This window comes from Myotis lucifugus, unplaced genomic scaffold (genome assembly GCF_000147115.1).
Source record: "Myotis lucifugus unplaced genomic scaffold, Myoluc2.0 scaffold_124, whole genome shotgun sequence".
Lineage (NCBI taxonomy): Eukaryota > Metazoa > Chordata > Mammalia > Chiroptera > Vespertilionidae > Myotis > Myotis lucifugus.
Genome location: NW_005871172.1, coordinates 681,068 through 703,877, shown reverse-complemented (window position 1 = coordinate 703,877; position 22,810 = coordinate 681,068). Strand labels below are relative to the sequence as shown.

The 22,810-nt window shown below is 39.4% G+C and overlaps 1 protein-coding gene across 7 annotated transcripts in view; it reads left to right on the top strand.

Annotated features, from left to right (window-relative positions):
- ZDHHC13 (zinc finger DHHC-type containing 13) overlaps positions 1–20,893 on the top strand; it is a 43,382-nt gene extending 22,489 nt beyond the window's left edge. For 4 of the 7 annotated variants that reach the window (XM_023758152.1, XM_023758151.1, XM_023758150.1 and 1 more), the window contains 9 exons: positions 2,904–3,004; positions 7,675–7,799; positions 8,605–8,667; positions 8,919–8,999; positions 9,358–9,451; positions 11,728–11,811; positions 16,033–16,190; positions 18,694–18,791; positions 20,316–20,893. In XM_023758152.1, coding sequence (XP_023613920.1) covers positions 2,904–3,004; positions 7,675–7,799; positions 8,605–8,667; positions 8,919–8,999; positions 9,358–9,451; positions 11,728–11,811; positions 16,033–16,190; positions 18,694–18,791; positions 20,316–20,454 — 943 coding nt within the window. In that variant the 3' untranslated portion in view covers positions 20,455–20,893. The remainder of the gene's footprint in view (positions 1–2,903; positions 3,005–7,674; positions 7,800–8,604; positions 8,668–8,918; positions 9,000–9,357; positions 9,452–11,727; positions 11,812–16,032; positions 16,191–18,693; positions 18,792–20,315) is intronic. The other 3 variants (XM_014460061.2, XM_006093795.3, XM_006093794.3) reach the window with 1 other exon arrangement.
- Positions 20,894–22,810: the final 1,917 nt, after the last annotated feature.

Here is a 22,810-nt window from a genome sequence, read left to right as displayed (position 1 = left end):
GGGCCTTGGCCCCCTGCTGCCACAGTGGCCGCCTCTGCCCCCGCCCACTGCAGCTTTGTCCAGAAGGAAGGATGCCTGGAAGGATGTCCGGTCTAATTAGCATATTACGCATTTATTGTTATAGATGGTTCCATATAGTCATTGGTTAAGAGTCAGATTGCCTAGATTCATATAGCAGGCCAACCTTGAACAAGTTGCTTTACCTTTCTGTGCCTCAATTTTTCCGTGTATAAAATGAGGATAATAATTTTGACAATGCCTGTCTCATGGTCAACACACATTCAGTGGTTAGAACCATGGCTGACACACAATGCTGAATAATTTTGTCACCCCCTCATCTCTTTTTCCCTTTCCAGTTTCTCACGTTGAATAATGGCTATCATCCTTGGATTAATGCCATTCTCAATTCTTCCCTTCTCTTCACTTCCCACATCCAGCTCATTACCAAGTCCTTCTTGCTCAGCCTACATCGGGTCTGCTCTCTGCATCTCCACAACTGGCACCCTCGGTCAAACCTAACGGGCCTCCTGACTCCAACTCTTATTCCCACCCTCCCCGCCTCCCCCCAGCTCATCCCCACTTAGCAATCAGTTTAGTCTTTTAAAAAGGCAGATTAGGTTCTGTCTTTTTTCCCTGCTTAAAGCCCTCCATGGGCTTTCCTTGTACTCAGAATAAAATCAAAACTCCTTGCCTAGGAGGTATTATGTGATTCATTTCCTCCCCTCTGACTTCATCTCCTTCCTTCATTGTCTCTACCCTTCTTTCTGGTTTCAGAACACATCAAACTCCTCTCACCCTGGGCCTTGGCTTTCACTTGGTCCCTGTCTGACATGTTCTGATTGCATAGCTGGAGATGTCTCATTCAGGCCCAAGTTCCAATACCACCTCCTTAGTGAGGCCTTCCCTGATTCCCCATTTGTTTTCTTCATAGCACTTATCCACTGTTTCCTGGAATGCAAGGCCCATACAAGTAGGAAACCTCTCCTGAGTCAAAGAAAACTGTAATGATGATCCATAGGAAAAGACCTAAAAGTAAATAGTGTTGCTTTCTTCAGGGTGTGATTATGAGATTCCTCTGCCCTTCTTATGCCTGCCAGCATTTTCTGGAATAAGCATATGCTACTTTTGTCATAAGAAAAAACAGAGTATTAGAGGAATCTTACCATTTAAGATTCTCTGTCACTCAAGAGCAGGACAGTTGGCTGGAAATGAATTAGAATTTAAACATAAAGTAAAAGTTCAAATTTCTGGAAAATAGTGAAGTTTCTAAATTGTCTACTATTCAGAAAACTTATAACTTAGAAATAGTCATTCATTTTTCACTAAGTGGATTGACTCAGTCTCCAAACAAAATTTAAGCCAAATCACCAGGTATCATAATCATCATTTTTTTGTTTTTCCAGAGAGAAAGCAAGGGTAGTATTTACTGATCTTGGATGGGGGTATTTGAGATTTTGTTTATTTTAATAAAAACCCAAATTATAAAAAAGTATATGAAGACTTTTGTTTTTGATAACAGTGAGTTGAGGGCTTCCTATGTCAGGCTTGACATATTAACACAATTCAAATGGGAGACAAATGCATATGGCCACTTTATCCATACTGCTTTTATTTCTCTCACACTCCTCTGTAGAGCCTAATTTTGTGGAGGTAAGCAGCTGCAAACTTCTACTATTATTAGGCTCCAGGGGCAGGTGCTTATTGATCCAGGCTGCTATGTGATGCCTGTCAGAAGTAAACAGTCTTTTACAAATGAGATAGTTCACTGTACTACTTAATTAGTTCAAACACATTTTTGCTGCAAAATCTCAGTCAGGTCATGCCCTGGAGGTTACATGGGCTCCATATGGCCTATTCTGGCAGCATATTAGGTTTGGGATTTCAGTTCTCAAATATTTTATCATAATATCCTAATGATCTTGATAGCTTTTAAAAAACCCTTTTCATGCCTGTCATCAACTGTTGTCTTTTCCTGCTATAAATTTAAAAACAGGTCCAGGTAAACGATATTCATGCCTAGATTTACTATATTGAGTATTTAATGTGAAAGACGGATTTATTTATTTTTTTATTTTGAAACTACAATATTAACATTTGAGTAAGTTTTGTGTGGACTTCCAAGCTTCTTGTTATATCCAAGTGAGATGGTTGGTGTTCTGATGACTAGTGCCACTTTTAACCTTTATGTATCTTTTTATGTCCAGTGGCTGCTTCTCAAGCTGTTGTGGGATGAAAGGGATGTATGTTTCAGAAATAGCCTGCAAGCCTCTAGAACAGCGGTTCTCAACCTGTGGGTTGCGACCATCGGAAAACACATATAGCATATCAGATATTTACATTACGATTCATAACAGTAGCAAAATTACAGTTATGTAGTAGCAACAAAAATAATTTTATGGTTGGGGGTCACCACAACATGAGGAACTGTATTAAAGGGTCGCGGCATTAGGAAGGTTGAGAACCACTGCTCTAGAAGAAAGCTTGTTAGATGGGAAGGTGAATCTCCAAATATTTAAAATTTGCATTTTGGAGTATTTGAACATATGATGTGACCACCCCCAAAAGAAATACAAATGTGATATGTCTCAATAGAAATAAAAGAATCATTGAAAATATAGAGTGATTGGGGATGAAGTAATGTGTAAGTTAGCTGTAAGAACGAGAACATTTACTTCTTGAGAGCCCTTGTGCTTCAGTTTTCTCATGAGTAAAATGGTGGATGCTAATGCGTAGCTCATTACCTTGTGGAAAGTGGCATATGATAAGCAGTAAGTGAAAGCTGTTGTTGGTATTTAAGGGAATCATTATTATCACTGTTACTATTTAATGGAATTTAGAACTAAAATTAATGTGAGTCATACTTGTTTTCACTAATACCTCCTGTTTATCTTTTTCTCTTTTAGGTTCTTGTTTGGGTATAAGTGCCTTGTGTACTTACCAACGGTCCTTCTGCTAAGTTCCATTTTTTGGATATTTGTGACTTGGTTCATCTTATTCTTCCCTCATATCCTTCAAGCTTAAATTTAAATGCCTATCTCTTTTTGCCTTTAAAAAATAGTAATGCCATTGTTAGAAATATAGATGTTAGACAAGATCCAGGGAATGCAACTCACATTTGTATTCAGTTAGTGATTTTAGTTGAAGATGTTTAGTGTTGAAAATCTACTCAACTTTGAAAATAATCTCAGAGTACACAATGGAAACAGTAGGTGTCTAGTATTTATTACTCATTGGAAGGAAACAGTAGAAAGAAATATTATTTTATTTGGGTCCATAAAATATTATTGTATTTCATTGAGTTTCTCTTCAAGGTCAGATGGATCTTTTAACTTGGTCAGCGGTTATAGTTATTAATAAATCTTCTGGGTACCAAGGTGGCCTACATGGAAGGATTTGGGGGAAATGTGGCCTCCTCAGCAGTAGTCAATACAGTGTTATTAACCTAGGTGGTGATTCTTAGTCCACAATAAAAATAAGTATACATTGCTACCCAAAACATATGTGAAGCAAACATTTCAGAAAATGGTATTCCTAATATGTGTTTTACTCTGAAATTTTATTTTATCCTATTAGATTTCTTTTTTAAAAACATGCTGGTCACAGCCCACTTAATTCTTTCATGGCCTGCTAATGGATGGCAGCCCATGGTTTACAAACAACAACAACAACAAAACTCACCTATCAAGTAGGTTTATCACTTGAAGAGCAGGGCTCAGACCAAGTCCATCGTAGGGGTGTGCTGTGCTTTTAGTGTTGACCAAAATCTAGTCACCTAGAAGTAGGAACAGGGATTACTTCTTAGTTTATAGCTATTTATAGCTCCCAGTATGAGGGAGGCATTTCCTCCAATTTTCCATCTTCCTACTTCTTTCCAGAATCCCTTTTTCCCTTCCAAGGATTCTAGAAACCCATTATAAACTTGTTTTCCTCACAGGTAGGAGAAGAAGGAAGGTGGTGAATAGAAATGTACCTTTAAGCATATTCCTTTAACTTCTATGTTATTTCTATTTCTGGTAATGGCATTTTAAAAAGAAAGAGTAGTACTTATGGGAGAGATTCATACACTCAAATTTAAGAATATTTTTTCATTTGTAAAGTGAGAGGCATATGAACTCTTAGAGTGTATACATCTACTTTCATTATAGCACGTTTCTACTTTAATGGTGCTTCTTATTTCTGAGCATTATTGCTAATATTTTTCAGATTCCTTTAAATGAATGGTACAGCATACCATGGAGTTCATTTGACTTTATTAATTTAACCTTTGTCTCATAATTACTGATTTGGGGGCAGCTTTTTAAGCACTAACCTTATTACCACCATTTAATGAAAGCTTGGATGATATCATTATGTGATATAAAAATAATTAAATTTACACGTAACCATCAAGTAACAGCACAGAGATCCCAAGGCTGGTAAATTCTAGGGTAATTGACATACTATTGAGAAGAGATGGCTGATTTTGTTTGTTTGTTTACTAACCCATGTGGCATTGTAGTAAACAGTTTTACAATTGTGTTTCTTGATGAATTTTTAAAATTGTGAGCAACTACATTATTTCAAATTTTGCACAAAAAGTACTGTAACTATATACAATTATTTCAGGTTTATAGAATCAATATTAACAACAATGTAATTCCACTGTAGTTTAAAAACTTCAATTGCAGAATTTGGTATGCAGCTGAGTTTAATTTCAAACTGTTCACTGTTTGAAAAGATGCCATTACATTAGAAGAACTGATTTCCGTAGCCAGACAGAATGTTAAGATGTTGGAGTTGACGAGGTGGGATATTTTACTCACATGTTCAGCATAAAAAGCCATTTGATCCAGGCATCCATATGAGCCTGTTACTGGTGGGAGAATGTCAGTCAGTAGGTGGCACACTTCGCTGTCGGATCAGTGTTTTTCAAGCTGAATGGTAAATGCTGGTTGAACTGCCATGGGTATGAACTAAAGCGCTACCCTGTAAAGGCCCATCTGAGTGTTTAAACTAGTTTCGTCTCAGGTGCCAAGTCTGGATTGTGTGGGGGCTTCTGCTTCTACAGCTGCCGTATGGGGAGGGTCTGGGGCACTGTGGAAAGAGGACCATCTTTGGAATCAGCATGAATTTAAGTTTTGGCCCTTTTCCTTATTATGTACCATTGGGCAAGTTATTTAATTTCACTGAGTCTTAGTTTTTCTATAAATTGGGGATAATAGTGGGGTGGCTGCAAGGACTACTGTGCTATGATGTTTGTAAATTGCTGACCATGGTCCCCATTATGTAATTGGAATTCTGTAAATAATACCTATTATTATTATTAACTAGTCTTCTAAATAAAATCTGTGTAGAAGGCTGCATGTTGAAATTAATTTTAAGGGCAGCTCTAGGTTAGCTCCTCAGATGATCAGTTTATTTTGGCTCAGGAACTAATGGTTTTTATGAGACAGTATCAAGTGAAGGAGGTAAGATCATATACTGATGAGTTGGGAAGTAAGATTAAAGACTAAAGATGAAAGATTCTGGCTATAGCTGAGTTAAGTTTAAGAGGTATAAACTCATGTGAAGTCCTGTACTGGGTTTCAGAGAATATGTACAAGCACATGTGAAAATGACATAGCTTCAGGTCAAGTGAACAAGAACCAGGTGCTTTGACTAAAAGCCTGGTGTGGGTAGTGATGCGCTGTCACGGAAGCCAGTGTATTCTCCAATAGGGTTACGAGGCTTTGAGTGTCCAAGCAAAGGACAGCAGCAATCTCACTGTCCTCTGCACTGGTCAGCACACACCTGAAGTGTGTTTGTTCTGTTTTCAATTCTGTTCTTTTAAAAGAGACAAGGGAGTCAGGAGCATAAACAGAGGAACTTGACCAGGAACTATGTTTTGTAAGGAACAGTGTTTTATGGGAAGTCTATCATTTGGAAGCCAGTGCCTTGTGTAGAATGGGCACTCACTGAGCATGATTTACTGAGCATGAGGAATAGGCTTCTGTAGGGTAGATCTCTAGTGTAGAGCTGAAGTATCTAAAGAATTCTTAAGGAAATAAAGTCCAGTTAGTCCAAGTTGAGAAACTTATTGACTGCAGGAGTCACAAGCTAACTGGAAAGGTTGAGATGTCTATAAATAACTATAATTTGAGGTATAAGTACCATAGAATAAGCATTCTTAGATTCAGATAAGAGGGAGAAGCCTCTGTAGGGAATGGCCTACAAAGGGAAGGGGATGTAAGTTAGGTCTGGAGGGCGTTTAGAACCTGGACAAGCTAAAAGTGTGGTTTTGGGGAAGGGGGCGGTGGTGGAGATGGGGGAGCATTTGAGGTCAGTGAAGCACACAAAGCAAGGGCATGGAAGCAAGGAATGTTTGGCTTTTATGTGAGGAGATAGAGTGCAATTCACTTGCTTAGAGGGAGAGGAGTTGTAAGTTATTCAGAGCAGAAATTCAGTTAGTTTAATAAGAGGGATCATCATATGATTCATTGGTGTGTTTTTGGGAATGTGTCATATATGTTGATCATGGTTTTCTGGGGCGGGGGGAGCAGAAGGATGTGATTCTTTAACAAAAGATCTGTCCTGTGTACTTTTAAATAGTGTTCTTAATTAATTCTAAGTAAGCATATTTGTTAAAATTCAATTTCACACAATTTTCTGTACCCTATCTCTTTCTTAAAGCCAGGCCTATCTGCAGATTAACTAGTAAACTAAACCAATAAGATTCGTTCCTTCCTACCTGAACCAGATGTGGTTGTGCTGGTTTCTGTGAGTTACAGCAGAGTGATTCTGCTGTTTTGGGGTAAGGTTTGTGGTTCTTGCCTCTAACAAGCTCCCAGGTAAAGCCATTGCTGTGGGTCCATGGCTCACAATTTGAGCAGCAAGTGTTTAAGAGTCTTATTTTATGGCCACCTTTTCTACTCTGAAGTTTGGCACCAGACATCTTGGCAACACCCTGGAAGGCAAATACAGTTACTGTGTCAATAATGATTTAAATTGAGCAAGGACACTGGTTTATTACTGGCGTATTGGTTGATTACTGCACAAAATTTTACTGGAGCAAAATTTTAATTTTTATACAAAGATTTTGTAGTGAGGACTGTTCATTTATACTTGAAACAATTTTTATCTCAGTTTATATCATGTGCCTTTCCCAAATAATATTTGACTTATAATCACTTTGCAGGGAGAGCAGTTTCTTTTGTTTCTAAATTAACTCAGCCTAAATCAGTTATGACTAGGTATTAAACTTTGCAGTAGGAAATTTTTGCAAGCATTTAATATATAAAAAAATAGTTTTAGTTGAAATCTCTGAACCAAGTGGCTTTTTTCTTTGAATGATTTGGTTAGAATGATCAGAAAATATTTTTCTGGATGCTCTCAGGAGAGCCACATTATACCATTAGAGATTAATTTATTTGAATCTTGAATGTTTTTCATTCTTCAGGATGCTCTTCATATATTGCAACTCTTCCTATCAATATTTCATGTGGGTTTCAACTATTTGACGAGGGATTAATTTGTCAACCATGACCAAATTCCCATAGGATTAGAACATAGGATGGGGCCAGCTATGGGGGCAGGATGTGTTACATAAAGGAAGGTGAGGATAGAATGCAGAGAAGAGAGATTCTTAGGCACCAACGATGAAATTTGCTTGTGTCATAATTATGGGAGGTCCGATATGTTCCTTAACTTGGCTTTAACATCTGGCAGGCACTCCTTTCTATTTTGTTTTTATTTTCAGCATAATAGGCTTCCTCTATTTTTTCTATAAGACTTGGGCAACGGATCCAGGCTTCACTAAGGCTTCTGAAGAAGAAAGGAAAACGGTGAACTTTCTTTGTAATGTTACTGATTTTAAAATAGGAGGGTGAACTTCATAGCCATGTTGGTTTCTGTCATGACTGTCTAGTGCCTGGCACCTAATAATATTAAATGTGGAATGTATGAATCAGCAAAATAATATCTCTCTACTGTCATACTTTTTCATTTGTTTATATGAAAATTAAAAAAATATATTTTTAATTTCTTTAAAGTAATACCTCACCAAGACTTTTTCAGATGTAATTTCTGTTGGCAGATATGGTCTGCTTTTTTATAGTAACGCTTAGATTATGATCATATAATTAAAGTCCCTCATTTAATGCATGGAGTAGGCAGGAGCTGGCGGGGGGCAGGAGGGTCCTCCTTATTGACTAAGATATGAAGTTGTCAGATGACATGGCATGTCTTCCATTGCCTGTGAATGTTTAGAAATTGGGGAGAGTCATCTTTGTTACCTAAACCCTGTGTTCCTCAAAGACTGAGCTCTTGCTGTTGAATGCTGGTAGTTTTTGTTTCTTTTTAGGAGTGTCTGTGTTTATTTTTCTCCAACAGATTATAACTGGGAGGTCATTGCCATTGATGGAGAGAAGGGGTATAATTTTTGTGCATTCTAATTTATTGGCTGTGGTTGAAAATGCAGCCTTGAAAAAAATTACATTATTTCAGGCACAGAATGATGTGTTGGCAAATCTTCCAAATTGCTCTGCTAGCTACCTCAGTTTGGGGAGAGAGCTGTGATTATGGTATATGACCATGCATTATACATTCCCTAGTAAATGCAAATGTAAGGTCAAACTGCATATCTTTCAGAATATCATCACCCTTGCAGAGACTGGCTGTCTGGACTTCAGGACATTTTGTACATCGTGTCTTGTGAGTGAGCCTTTTCTTCATAATGTTTTCCCATAGTAAAAGCAAATTCTTGGTTACATTGCTCATGTAAACATTTATCAAATCTTTGCGGTATATTTCTACACCTTTGTTTCTACCAGGTTCTAATTTTGCATTACTGTCAGGACAATTTTCTGCCTTGAACATATAGGGAATGATGTTTATGATCTCTTGACGTTGCCTATGATTAAAAATCTCTTTGTATGTTTTGTTTGCTTTTTCCTGCCACGAAGCATATGTTAAAACTAACTTGGAGCCAGAGGTTCATGGTGACCCAAGAACCACTTAGTGAAACTTCTCATTTTGCAGTTGAGGTATTATAGCCTAAACGGAGAATTAACTTTCTCCAAATTATTGGCAGAGCCAGAAATGTACCTCATTTTACCTTCTCCTCAGTCCAGTGCCCACTGTGCTGTATGGTACTGCCTCATCCCATTAGTCAGTGCTGGTAGCCCTGGAATTCAGGCCCCCTTTAGTGATGGCTTTGACAAAATGGACATGTAGTCGTAAATATTACAAAGGCATTCCAGAGCCTTTCTGTGAATTGATGGTCTGATATTTAGGATGATTTGTGCCACTGTCTTTATGATTTAGGAATAAGATTTTGTTTGTGATTTGTTACCAGTTTGAGAGACTGATTTTTGCTTGGTCCTCTCTTAATTGCCCACTTAGGTAAGGAAGCCACTAAGGTCACTCCATTGCCCTGTGTGCAAATCCTGTGTGGCTCGATACGACCAACACTGCCTGTGGACTGGACGGTGCATAGGTGAAAATTTTTCAATTACCACATAAAGTTAAGCTTATATTTAGTTATGTGTGTGACTCATAGAAAAAGTAGAAGGGAATCCATTTTGTAGCTCTTGCTTGTCAGAGAATCATCTCTAACTGCGGAACAATTGGTCGCCATGATACACACTGACCACCAGGGGGCAGATGCTCAATGCAGGAGCTGCCCCCTGGTGGTCAGTGCGCTTCCACAGGGGGAGTGCTGCTCAGCCAGAAGCCGGCTCATGGCTGCCAGCCCAGCAGCAGTGCCTCTGTGGCAGTGCTAAGGATGTCTGCAGGGAGTGGGCCTAAGCCTTCAGTTGGACATCCCCTGAGGGCTCCCAGGCTGCCAGAGGGATGACTGACTGCCAGCTTAGGCCCAATCCCCCAGGGGACGAGCCTAAGCTGGCAGGTGGACATCCCGCGAGAGCTCCTGGACTGCAAGAGGGTGCAGGCCAAGCTGAGGGTATACCTCCCAACTCCTGAGTGCATGAATTTTCATGCACCAGGCCTCTAGTATCATTTTATAGAATTTTAGCATTTGTAATGCACTTTCATATACTGTATTCTATTTGATCATCAAACTCCACTCCTATGAGGTTGGTATTATTACCTCCATTTTAGTGTTGAAAAATATAAAAGGTAAAAAATTATTTGCCTGAAGTCATTTTAGTAGTATCAGTTTTCTCCTCCAAATACCATGTTCTTTCCATAGTTTGTGTCTTGTCTCTCTTGTTCACCTTCTCCACCTGCCTTCTTAAAGGCTCAGGTAAGAGCTAGAACCAGAGATGGCGGAGATCTGGGATTGCCTTCCACCCAAGGAACATTCGTTTTCCTGATCTGCAGCCCTGGGTTTCCTCTGAGCCATCACAGTAAAAGCCAGGGGTTTATTATGAGGAACTGTGGTCATGGGTTTTTAGGAGAAGATATGCTTCCATGATCTTGATAAACAAAAGGCTGCCTCAGCTCACTCAGGTTTCCTTGGTGCATTTTGATGCTCTTTACTTTTCCTAGAGAACAAGTAAGAGATAATTTCTGGGATCCCAAACTTCATGGACCCATCCCACCTTAAAGATGAGATGGTTGGCATTATAACAGGCAGCTTTGAATGGCAGTGGGAAGACAGTAGTAATGAGTCCATATATTTTTATCAGATTGCATTTAACATGGTATTTTCACATGCATCATCCTCTGATTACTTTGGGCCTGTGAAGTAGAAGATAGTATCCCTACCTCCTTCCCCCCAAAAGGATATTATGCCCATATTAGAAGTAAGAACACTGGATTAAGGAGGTTGAATATTGTACCTATAGTCATGCAACTAGTCATTAATAAACCTAGGTCTCATTCCAATGGGTGTTGCTCATGCTGGGCTTTGCTGCCTGTGGAGAAGATGGGAATTGATGGTACCTCAGGAACTTTTGTGTCATTAGCATAAAAAATGCCCCCATCTCCAACATCAGAGGGCAGCACATAGAAGAGTGGAGCTTGGTTGCATGGCAGCCTCACCCCCTCTTTGCGTCTATACTAGTAAGCCTATATTGGGCTGCAGGTTGCCCCTCTTTTGCTATGTCCAGTCTCTTGCAACATATCTATTTAGTGCTGCTCCTCAGATTCATTTTCTCTGTTCCCTGATCAAGTCAGTCCTTGATGTCCAGAAGTTATACCTGTATAAGCTTATCACATGGAAGAAAGGAAGAGACAGGGTATGATTTCCCCCAATTCCTGCCTACTTCTCCCTCCAGCACAGTATAGGCCAGTGATGGCGAACCTTTTGAGCTCGGCGTGTCAGCATTTAGAAAAACCCTAACTTAACTCTGGTGCCGTGTCACATATAGAAATTTTTTGATATTTTCAACCACAGTAAAACAAAGATTTATATTTTTGATATTTATTTTATATATTTAAATGCCATTTAACAAAGAAAAATCAACCAAAAAAATGAGTTCGCGTGTCACCTCTGACACGCGTGTCATAGGTTCGCCATCACTGGTATAGGCCATCCTAGAGCTGTATATGTTTAGTAAACTTTGTTGTATTAAAAACAAAAACAAAAAACCTCTTTTAAGTAGTGAATAAATATTAGTTCAGTTAACATGGACAATTGACCATGACATGTTAGAGTGTTTGGTTTTGGTTTAATGGTACTTAAAAGCACAGCAACAGCTTATTTCTTTACTTTTGTGAAGGCTATGGACAGGAAGTGGTTAATAGGCTCTTGGTCTGGAACATAATTGTACGAAAATATTAAATATGTTGATTTTCTTTTTTATGTAGGTTTCGGCAACCATCGCTATTACATATTCTTCTTATTTTTCCTTTCCGTTGTGTGTAACTGGATTATATATGAATCTTTCATGTGTAAGTATAAATTTTTCTTACAGCAAGCTCATGTACCCACATCTACATACACTTTTCCTTGTGAACTCTTATATATCACATTTGGGCTAGGTGACTATAAACTATACCCTAATAAAAACTAAACGGATGTTGGTACGATTCTTGGCATTGGGAAGCTGCAGGAAATGCTACGAGAGGTTAGTTGTCAATACCTTTGAAAAGATTTTACTCTAAAATGATCTTGATAAATTAGAAAAGTGGTAAAAAATACAAATTTATTTAAGGCAAGTGCAGATTTCTCACCCAGTGAAAGGAGGAAAAATCAGCTGCTCAGGTACAAAAGCAAGTGGAGTGGTAAGTAGATAAAAGGAGGCAGGGGGAGATTGGAGGAAGACAGGTTGGGGGACTTGGAAGGTTGTCACATTGGAACAAAACTCAAAGCTCATTTCCTTGATAAATCTCAGGTCACAACTTATAACTGTACCAATCATTGAAAGGTTGGAAATAATAACTTGGAAGAAAATATTAGATCACTTATTCTGCATTCCTGAGCAAGGAAAATGACTTTTTAGTAGCAGTGTAAAGGCCATCTCTGGGCATCTCATGTAGGGAGTGACAGCCAGCTGTTCCAAGGTGATCAACAAAGAATAGCTTTTAAGTTGTAGCAAGAAGGATTTTGGTAGCTCCTAAGAATGCATGACTGCTTTTCAAACCTTGGAATAGGTTACCTTACTGGAAAAACCTGTAGTGCTTGTGATTTATTTTGACTTTGTTTGTTATTGTAGTTTATTTTGACTCTGTTATGTATTTATTGTGAAAACTTTGGGAGAGTTTGGCTCTAGAGCTTCTATTTCCATCCCCCCTCCTGTTGAGCATATATTTATGCTCAAGTTTTGTCTTTTGCCAGTAAAATACTAATTTGTTGCTTGAGCTAAAATCTGGAACGATTCAGGAAGACATTAGGAAAGTTTTTTCCTACCTTTTTTTCTTTTTCCTTTATCATCCCATGCTCCACCCCTCCCTAAGTCCTCCCTGCCCTCCTGGTTTTCTTTAGTTAAAATTTTTAGTTTTTGAAAGATAGTTGCTTCTACACTGTCCCCCAGCCTCCCAGCTCCCCTCTCCAGAAACATTCAGTATTACAAGTTTTGTTTGGTCTGGGGTTTCATTTTTAGAGGTTGCTAATATCTATGTGAAATGGTTTGTTTCTTGCCCTGCTATAGGCATGGAGAGGACTTCAATTACCTTGCCAGCCCCTTTCCCACCTGACATCACTTGGGAATGCTTTTGTGGCTCAATATAACTGTCACCATCTCAAATGGGTCTAATAGTCAGAAGATTGTGATCCCTGATCTCAGTTCTTGCCAAAGGCCATCAGGGATCCTGCGCATTGGAATTTGAAACTTCTTAGATTATGTCCTGTGGTGTAGAAAATAAAAGATTTTTTCAGTGCTTCTTTCTGTTGAAAGGGCTGCCCTTTGAAGGCCTGACATTAAAGCATGTTCCTGGAAAACCTTTTTAAGCTGGCCCATGGACCAACTTGTGCCTTGGACTTGATCCTAGGGAAAAGGAGCCAGATTTTACACCACTCTTGTCTCTCCCCCTTCTCTCTCCACTAAAAATAGTCCCCTTTGTTTGGTGTGTCTGTCCAGCATAAGACTGTATTGATAAGGACAGAAGTGATTTTCCATTACATTCATTCTTTCCAAGTTGTTTTCTTATGACATGCATTAGTTCTTCCCTCCTCTTTGTCTGTATCCTCTGGCTCTGAACGAATTTGTATATAATGTTTTGTTTCTTAGGAACAGTCTCACCTTTACATTCACTTACAACTAGCTGAACATATCTGGTTACTTTTTATCCCATTTATATTTTGACAGTTTTTTTTTTTTTTACAATGAATGAGGACATTGTATCTTTTATCATTTCACATACAGGAAAAATGAACTTAAAAAAAAAAGTGCTCCATTTTTCTAATGCGTCCTCCCTGTCTTCCCACCTTTTTTGTTTACCATTAACACTCCTGTTGCTGTGCACCCTCTCTGTGTGATCCAGTTGCAGCTCCTTTTGGCTCTGTACAGGCACCATCCATTTCATCTTGTGAGGTCTGTTTTCAGGGTGGACAATAAGTAACAACGTGTCTGCATTGTACAAGTTACAGGGAGAAAGATCTTAGATTATTGCTAGAAAGAACATTCTAAGTATCCGAGCGATCTAAAGATGAAAACAATTGACTTGGAACCGCAATAGGAGTTCCCTCTCATTAGCCAGTGAATGTGTTAGTACATATTAAAGTGTTATATTGCATATCAGATAATGTACATGGCCACTTACAGTATATCTTTTATATTAAATCTGAAATCAGTTCTATGGAAACTTCAGTTTGAGGTCATGCTGTGTTATCGAAATAATTCCCAGAGGAGAGCAGTGGAAGACCATAAGCTGAAAGAAAGTCAATACTCTTCCTACTCAGCTGTCTTTGCTGCCTGCTGGTGGAAATTACATTCTCTTATGTCATACCAGGTGCATGGGATGCTTCTTTCTGTGTCCCAATGAGAAGCTCTGAAGAGTGTAATTTGCCTTGTTACCTTGATTATTGCTCTGTGATGATTGCTGTTAGAATGCTTCTGGCATATACCCATGAAAGATAGCTGGGACTTAAATGATACAAAAAAATATATAGATATTTGGGACAAAAATGGACAGTCGGTTGATAGTGAAGTCATGGACTCATATATCCTTCCTGTCCCAGGAGCTCTTAAGTATTGCTTTGGGAAATTGCCTAAAACTGCTGATCAAATTGTCAGAGGCATTTATGAAACCTCAGGGTACAAATCTACAGATTTCTCATTTCAAAAATAGTTTGCCCTTTATTAACAGTCATGGTGCCTGTAAAAGTCATTGGCTTTATATAACCTTAAAGGTCTGTTCCCTTGTTTCTCCTGCTTCCTACCTACATTCACCTCACTACTGTCTTAGCTATATGGGTTAGGGGTCAGTTTTCTGAAGACCATAGTGAAGTCCTCTTTTAATTGGCATATAAATAAATTCTCCTGGGGGAGAAACTGAGCTGTGATCATAGGAATCTTACTCTCTTTCTGTACTTTTCTTGGGGCATCTTTCTCATGCATTTCCTCACCTGGCCTTTTTCCCTCTGCAGGATAAATTACGGTGCCAATGCAGAAGTATGTTCGGAAACTGCATGCTCTTAGCTTGTGTTCCAGTGGTATCTAGGTGCTTACAGGATTTCTTGTGCCCACAACAATGGCCTGTTGATCAGAACCCTTAATAAGAGTTTATATTTAGTTCTGTGATGGCCCATATCTTGCTATAACATGGATAAGATAGAGAATTTTCTAAGACAAATATTTATTAAACTAGAGGCCTGGTGCATGAAATTTAGCCCCTGTGGGATCGAGCCTAAACCGGCAGTCTGACAGTCCTCTCACAATCTGGGACTGCTGGCTCCCAACTGCTCACCTGCCTGCCTGCCTGCCTGATTGCCCCTAACTACTTCTGTCTGCCAGCCTGATCACCCCCTAACCACTCCCTTGCCAGCCTGATTGATGCCTAACTGCTCCCCTGCTGGCCCGATCACCCCCAACTGCCCTCCCCTGCCAGCCTGGTCGCCGCTAACTACCCTCCCCTGCCAGCCTGGTTGCCCCTAACTGTTCTCCCCTGCAGGCCTGGTCCCCCCCCCCGCCAAACTGCCTTCCCCTGCTGGCCTGATCTTCCACAGCTGTCCTCCCCTGCCGGCCATCTTGTGGCTATGGGCGCCACCATCTTTGAGGGTGTGGCAGCAATTAGCATATTCCCTCCTTATTGGCTGTGGGCGCTGCCATATTTGCAACAGTGTGAGGGTCAATTAGCGTATTCCCTCTTTATTAGATAGGATATAATCATTCCTGAGTTCTTGAACAATTAACTTCTCTGGCCAGTGCATTTTATGCTGAATATGCTGATCTTAATGATGATTTCATGGACCTTTTTTGGTTTAATTTCTTCACTGCTGACTACCAATGCATTGTTATCATAGCCATAATTAACAGTGAGGTACCGTTTTTCATCTGTGTTAGAAGAGCTGGCATTTGGAAGATAAAATCTTGAAGTCAGGTTCTGATCTGGGCCATTATGTCTTCCTTTCTTTTTTCCCTAAAAAAACTTCAGTGATTTTTAATCTTCCTGCATAATGATCAGCAATTTATTGTATTTTTAAATAATGGGTTCCTTTTTGTGAATTCACAGATTGGTCAAATCATTGTGCCACAACATTCAGAGAAGATGGACTATGGACCTACCTCAATCAGATTGTGGCTTGTTCCCCTTGGGTTTTATATATCTTCCTGCTGGCAACTTTCCATTTCTCATGGTCATCATTTTTATTAGTAAATCAACTCTTTCAGGTATTTATTTCTCTTCTTATAATGCCTTTGGGTAATATTTCCAATAACCTGTATTAGGGTAGAAAGACTTTAATTTCAAATCAGAAGACTTCGTTTCTAGTGACTGTCACGTTCTCTGTGGGTGTAGGCATGTTATTTGACTCCTGAATTTCAGTTTCCTTGTCTGTGAAATGGGGATAATAATGCCTGTCTCCTCTCACAGCAGGGTTTAAAGTTAGAATGATAAATTGTTAAGTGTTGGCCCTAGGAATTATCTAACCTATTATTTTACAGAGGTACAGAGGTGAATTGAATTGTTCAAGGTCATCCAATGAGTAGGAAAATCTGAACGGGAAACTTAGGTCTTTTGACAGTCCCATTTAAGGGCTTTTTCCATCATGCAGTTAAAATATATGTTGTGTGAAAGCATGGTATAAACCGTGAAGCATGCAAGTGTGAGGCGATTATTCTCCCTCACTTTTCCAAGCCTGTTTGTTATCATTATTATGCAGTGCTTAAGTGGATAGAAGTGGAGAAGAAATGAAATACACACCACTAACCAGTGGACATGGTAATTGCACTTCCAGAGAAGGTCATGGCCATTAGAAAGTCCAGGTTCCAGGGCAGTAGTCATCTTCAGCTTTCTATGGCGTTTCTATCCCTTCCCTGCTGCCTGTCTTCCCCTGAGCAAAACCTGGTTCTCGTTGTTATGGCTGCCTGTATGGAATGGACAGCCATGATCAGTCTGTGCCTCTGCGCCATTTACGGTAAGACTCAAGATAATTAGAGCATTATTCAATGAAAGCAAAATACATTCCACTTTTATGGGGAAGGAATCAATTCTACAATAATAATAATAAAATTTTAAAAGGGAAAATTGCTAAGGAAAGGAATTAAGCTAATAATACTGACTGAACTGAAGTTTCTGAACATTCATCTTAAATTCCTATCCCTCTGATATCTACAGACTCGGGCGCTAAGAATGGATATCAGCATCCGCGATTATTAGCAGTAATTACTGTCATTTATAATACCTAATATTTATACTTGCTTCACATATTCCAAAGCACTTTCCCATCTGTTTCCTTACAAACATTTGAGATGCAGACTGTGCCAAAGTAGTATCTTCTCCATTATATGGATGAGCAAACTAAACCTAAAGATGCTGAATGCCTTGCTTGTGGCCATAGGGCCAGCAAGAGGAGTTAGATGTAGAACCTAAGACTTGAGGCATCAATTCTAATTTTCTTCCTCCTTTTCTGGACTCTTAGAATAAGTACAAGTACGTGGGACTATAATATTCTTAAATTTATAAACAAAAAAAGGTTAATATATTTGTGTATATTTTCTAAGGCAGGAAAATGGACTCAATGCTTTGGATAGTTTTCAGGTATAGGAATTCAGAGCAAAGTTTTCTTAATAAACAAAACAACTCAGTTATTCGAAGCCTTTCAGTTCCTGAGGGCTCTGGTGAGTTATGGTTTTGACTGTGGCCAGTCATACTGAGACTGTCGACTGCTGGTTAGAACCATGGGCTCTTTCTCACACTGACCGAGGTGTCAGTCCCAGTTCTGCCACTTTCTAAGCTGTGGGGCCTTGGACCAGTTGCTTCACCCCTGTAAGCCTCTGCACTAGGTATTTTAAATATATTATCTCAAACCCTTAAACAATCTAATGAAGATGATAATCTCTGTTTTAAAGATAAGGAACTTGATGTTTGGGTTTTTTGGGGGGATTAAATGAGATAACTCAGTAAATAGTAGTATTTTTGAAAATATATATTTTTAATAATTTCAGAAAGGAAAGAAGAGAGATAGAAACACCAATTATGAGAGAGAATCATTGATAGGCTGCCTCCTGCATACACCCCCAGCGGGGATTGAGCCCACAACCTAGACATGTGCCCTGACTGTGAATCAAACAGTGACCTCCTGGTTCATAGATTGATGCTCAACTACTGAGCCACACCCGCTGGGCAATAGTAGTGTTTTTAATGACATGGGAGTTTTCAAGTTACCTTAATTCTTACCTCTCCCCAAATATATGGATTTAAATATTCTTTACTTAAGATTATTAACTTTTTCACTTGGCTATTTTCAAAGAGATACTAAGAAGAATATGCAAGTCGAAATAATTGCATTGATACGGACCTTATTTTATTTATCTAAAAGTTGCATGCTGAATTTATTGAGAATCTAAACATGGCCATAAGCCATGGCTTGAAGTAATTACTAAAGCAGTTATTTCATGACTCTCATTAAGTCAATACACTGTGCTTTCCTGAAGGTTAATAAAATAAGACAATAAAAAAAAGCCCAGCTACTAGATTTACATAGGAGAGTTTACTTAGAGCTGCTGAATCTTTGCCTTCACCTTAATCCTTGGTTAGAAGTGTAGGTGATACTGTTGTTGTTTTTTGGGGAGGGGGGGTGGTATTGCATGTTTTCCAGTTTCCCATGATGCACTGCTAAGAGTGATGGAGCCCTGATGTGGTATTTTTCATGTACCTCCCAACCTTTTTCAGATTGCTTTTCTGGGCCTGACCTCCCATGAGAGAACCAGCCTGCTGAAGCAGAGCAGGCATATGAAGCAGCCATTGTCCCTCAGGAGGACACCATACAAGTAAGTGAGATCTATTCTTTCCACTGAGTCCTAAGGAAGATGCTAGTCTAGCCATTGGTTGCCCAATCCAGTGTCACCACCCTTGGCCATGCTGCTGTCCTCTGACTTGCTATCTGGTAGAGTTGACCCTCTTTTTTCTTGGAAGCCTCAGTGACAGGAGATGAGTGGTAAGGTCATGAGCCCCAAGGTGGTAAGAATTTGGGATTTAGTCTATTGGACTCAGCACAAATAATAACTGACTGTGAAGTTTTGCCAAGATGGGGAATCTCTGCAGTCAAGCCACATGGTCACAAGGTTGCATATTGCTGGCATGAAGTCAATGTGAGATAATTAAGCATGTGGCTGAGAAAGGCAGCCATAAGGCTGTCTGTACAAAGCGTTAGATTGTGAACTTTGCCAAGATTTTCAACCTGGCTTTCTATCACCAGTAATTATTTCAGCCCTATGTTTAAGGTGCCCACCTGTGTCAGGGAGAAGCCAGCTTTTGAGGTTGGGGTATGTTCTTCCTAGAGTGTTGGTTGTATAAAACCTGTCCTCAGTTGAAAATGAGAATGTTTGTATAGGAAGGTCGTCATCTTAAGATATGAAGGATCAGGCTTTGAAGCTTATCTCCCTGTCACATGTATAGGGATCTTGGAGGCTGGGAATGCTGTGGAGGTGACCCAGAGTCCTCCAGGGATTTGAGCGCTCACTGCATATCTCATGAGCAGTCTATTTTAAAGCACATTGGTGGTACAAGATGAAACTGTTAGGCTGTTAGACAAGGAAATCAGAGCCTGGGATGTGACTCTGATGTGTATTTAAAGAGGAAAGAAAATGACTTTATTGGGAAGAGGTGGCTAAAGTGATAGAGAGCGGAGAACGGTGTTAAGCTGGTGATGATTGTTTCAGACTGGCAGTGATATTAATAAAGTCCCTTTCTTAGTGGTTTAACCAGAGGGATAAATACTAAAGTATGGAAGCCTTTGTGGTAGAGGTGGAATTTTCAGCTGAGCCTTGAAAGTTGTGGGGCGAGCATGATGGAGATGGAAGGAAGGGCTATGACTATATCAGAGTTTTGGAGGACTAGACAATCTCCAGGATGTAAAGTGAACTGGGAAGAATTGAGATGGGCATCATTTAGAGAGCTATATAGGTTTAGAAAAAACCCATCTTGTTGATTGTTTTTTTTTTTCTGGGCTTTGAGATAATCCAAGTGAATTAGGGCAGTGGGAAGGAAAGAAAGAAACTTACTGATGGCAGTGACCATTCCAGTGAGTGGGAGACCCAAAATGAAGCTATTTGGTTGCTGGGCAGAAGCCAGGAACTCTCGAAATTAGGAATTCAGTTCCAGAACTGGAACTAGGCTTCTGTTTTAAGGTCCCATAAACCCAGTAACTGATTCACTTCTGGATTCCTGTAGGAGCTCCAAAGGACATTATACATTGTACAATCTCAGTGAATGTTTATGGTGTGAATGAATGAACGTTTGTCAAGAGCTACACAGGAAATGTAGTAAGACATGTTCTCTTCCTTTCTTGGCAGCCTTGGGTTCACCCAGAATCTTGCAGATTTCTTTCAGTGTGGCTGCTTTGGCTTGGTGAAGCCCTATGCAGTAGATTGGACGTCACAATACACCATGGTCTTTCACCCAGCCAAGGAGAAAGTTCTTCGCTCAGTATGAAGCAAAGCAGCCCAAAGCTCTCACTCTGATTTGTTTGTGTTTATGTTCACGCCCTGTGGTGTAAAAGTGAAGATTTAGAGTTCACCTAAGCCCAGAGGAACACAGGTGGTTTTTAAAGCCATTTGGTGAAAACAGAAGTTGTCGATAAAGGCATTATACTTTTTTTAGAGTTAGCAAGAGCAGTCTTGGCAGACATCTAAAAAAAAACAAAACTTTTATATTTTTTACAAATGCAAGTTACTTTTGGGGGGGATAATATTCACTAATTATGGATAAAATGTGTTATTTTCAGATACTTTATTGGCTGTTTCAAAATAGTCTGTTCTTTAAACTTGTAATTTTTGATAAATTATTTGTCTTTGTTTTATCTATAAATATGTAAAAATATTTAAATAGATATACTGTTTTGCTTTCACACTTAATAAAAAAATTTTTTGTAGTTCTTTTGTAGTTTCTGACACTTAACATTTCTCAAATCTTAAATTGAGGAAAGGTACGTATAAAACAAACTGATTCATGATTCTAGTCATGAGTTGAGATCACTGTTAACACCAATAAGCAAGATTTAATTTAGTTTTCCATCTTACTTAGAAAATTGAACATAAGAAGTCTTAAAGATGAATTATTATTTTCACTAAGTAACCTGAAAATATTAGACTGGTGTGATTATAATTGCTAATTTCCCTTGTCCTGGAGGAAATACTAACTGACTTTAATTCTTGGTATTGTATATTATACACCCTTGGATATGTCAGTTTCCTGCTGAAAACCCTTCCATAGGTTCCCATTGCTCTTAGGGTAAAAGCTAAAATCCTCATGTAACTTCTGAGGCTCTGAATAAACAACAGAACATTATTTTGTTTACCGTACTCACTCTGCACCAAGCTTTGTACTCTAACCAGATTTGTTCTTTCTCCTACAGAGCCTTTGCAGGTAAGGAAATGAAAATCTAAAGAAGTTGTATCTTCTCCAAGGTTACATAGATACTAAGTGGGATGACCACTCTAGAGACCCAGTCACTTAGAATACTGCCTGACACATACGTGTTCAATAACTATTTGAGTTAATCTGTGGACTAGCTTGTTGAATGAATTGAAGGGTTTTAAGCAGGACATGATGTGATCAAGAGTTGTATTTGAAGACTGATTCTCAACTTACCTTTTACCCCAAGAGCAATGGGAACCTATGGAAGGATTTTTTTTTTCAAGTTATAGCTTCTCTTCCTCTCTTATCAACCACTGCCAGGTAAGTCTTCTCAACTTGTGGTCCATAGACAGTTTACATCAGAATCAGGCTGGGCACAGGTCGGGGTGTGGCATCCAGGATCAAGTGTTCAGAGTTTAAATTCCTCATCTCAGACCTTCCAAATTACTGTCTGAGAAGTGAATTCTGGAATCCATATTTTCTCAAAGTTCCTCGGTGGTTCTTACGCGCACATGCTGTAGTTTGAGAACTATTTTTAATTAAGGAATCTTACTTTCCACCATTCTATTTTGGCTTTTCCCTCAAGTACACAGTGTGAAAGTTTAAAAAAAAAAAAGGTATGAGAATCAGTGTTTTATAGTTAGACACCTTGGTTCGACTCCTGACACCTTGGTTTGACTCCTGGATCTACTAGTTACAAGCTACTTGTACTCTGGGCAAATGACTTAATATCCTCGTGCCTCAGTATCTTCATTTGTATTATGTGGATACTAATAGCATATACCTCCAAATGTTGTTAAGAGGATTAAATGTGTTAATACATGTAAAGTGGTTAGAATTATAACAGGCACATAGTAAATGATCAATAAATGCTGGCTATTTAGAAATCTTTGGGAAATAGACTAGAGAGAGAGAGAGAGAGAGAGAGAGAGAGAGAGAGAGACACTAACTAGTGTTAGTGGTAGGAAAATGCACCAAATTCACCCTTCTGTCCTCTGTGTTGCCTGTTCTGGGGCCAGAATTCTGAAAACTATCTCCTTGCCAGCTGACTTTCTATTAAATTCTGACAGTAAACTGGAAGAAAGAGGGAAAGAAAGGAGTTATTCCATTGTACTTGCTGGCTATTCCTCTCAGTGTTGTTTGAACAATGGCCCTTCACCCTGACAGTGACAGCTGAAATGGCCCTTCACCCTGACAGTGACAGCTGAAAATCAGTGTCTAGCTTACCCACCCCCCCCCCCCGGCCCTCCCCAAAGCAGTCCCATTATACCCCTTAGAAGCACCAGCAGTAACCAGGCAGGGCTCTCTCCTCAGAGGTCTGACTTAGTCCCTGGGAGACTTCTCCTTGAGGCATCCAAACTAGGATTCCTCCACCTATTTTCTGTCTCCCCACCCCAGAGGTGGTAGACGCTTCCTGCAGTTACCTCTGTGT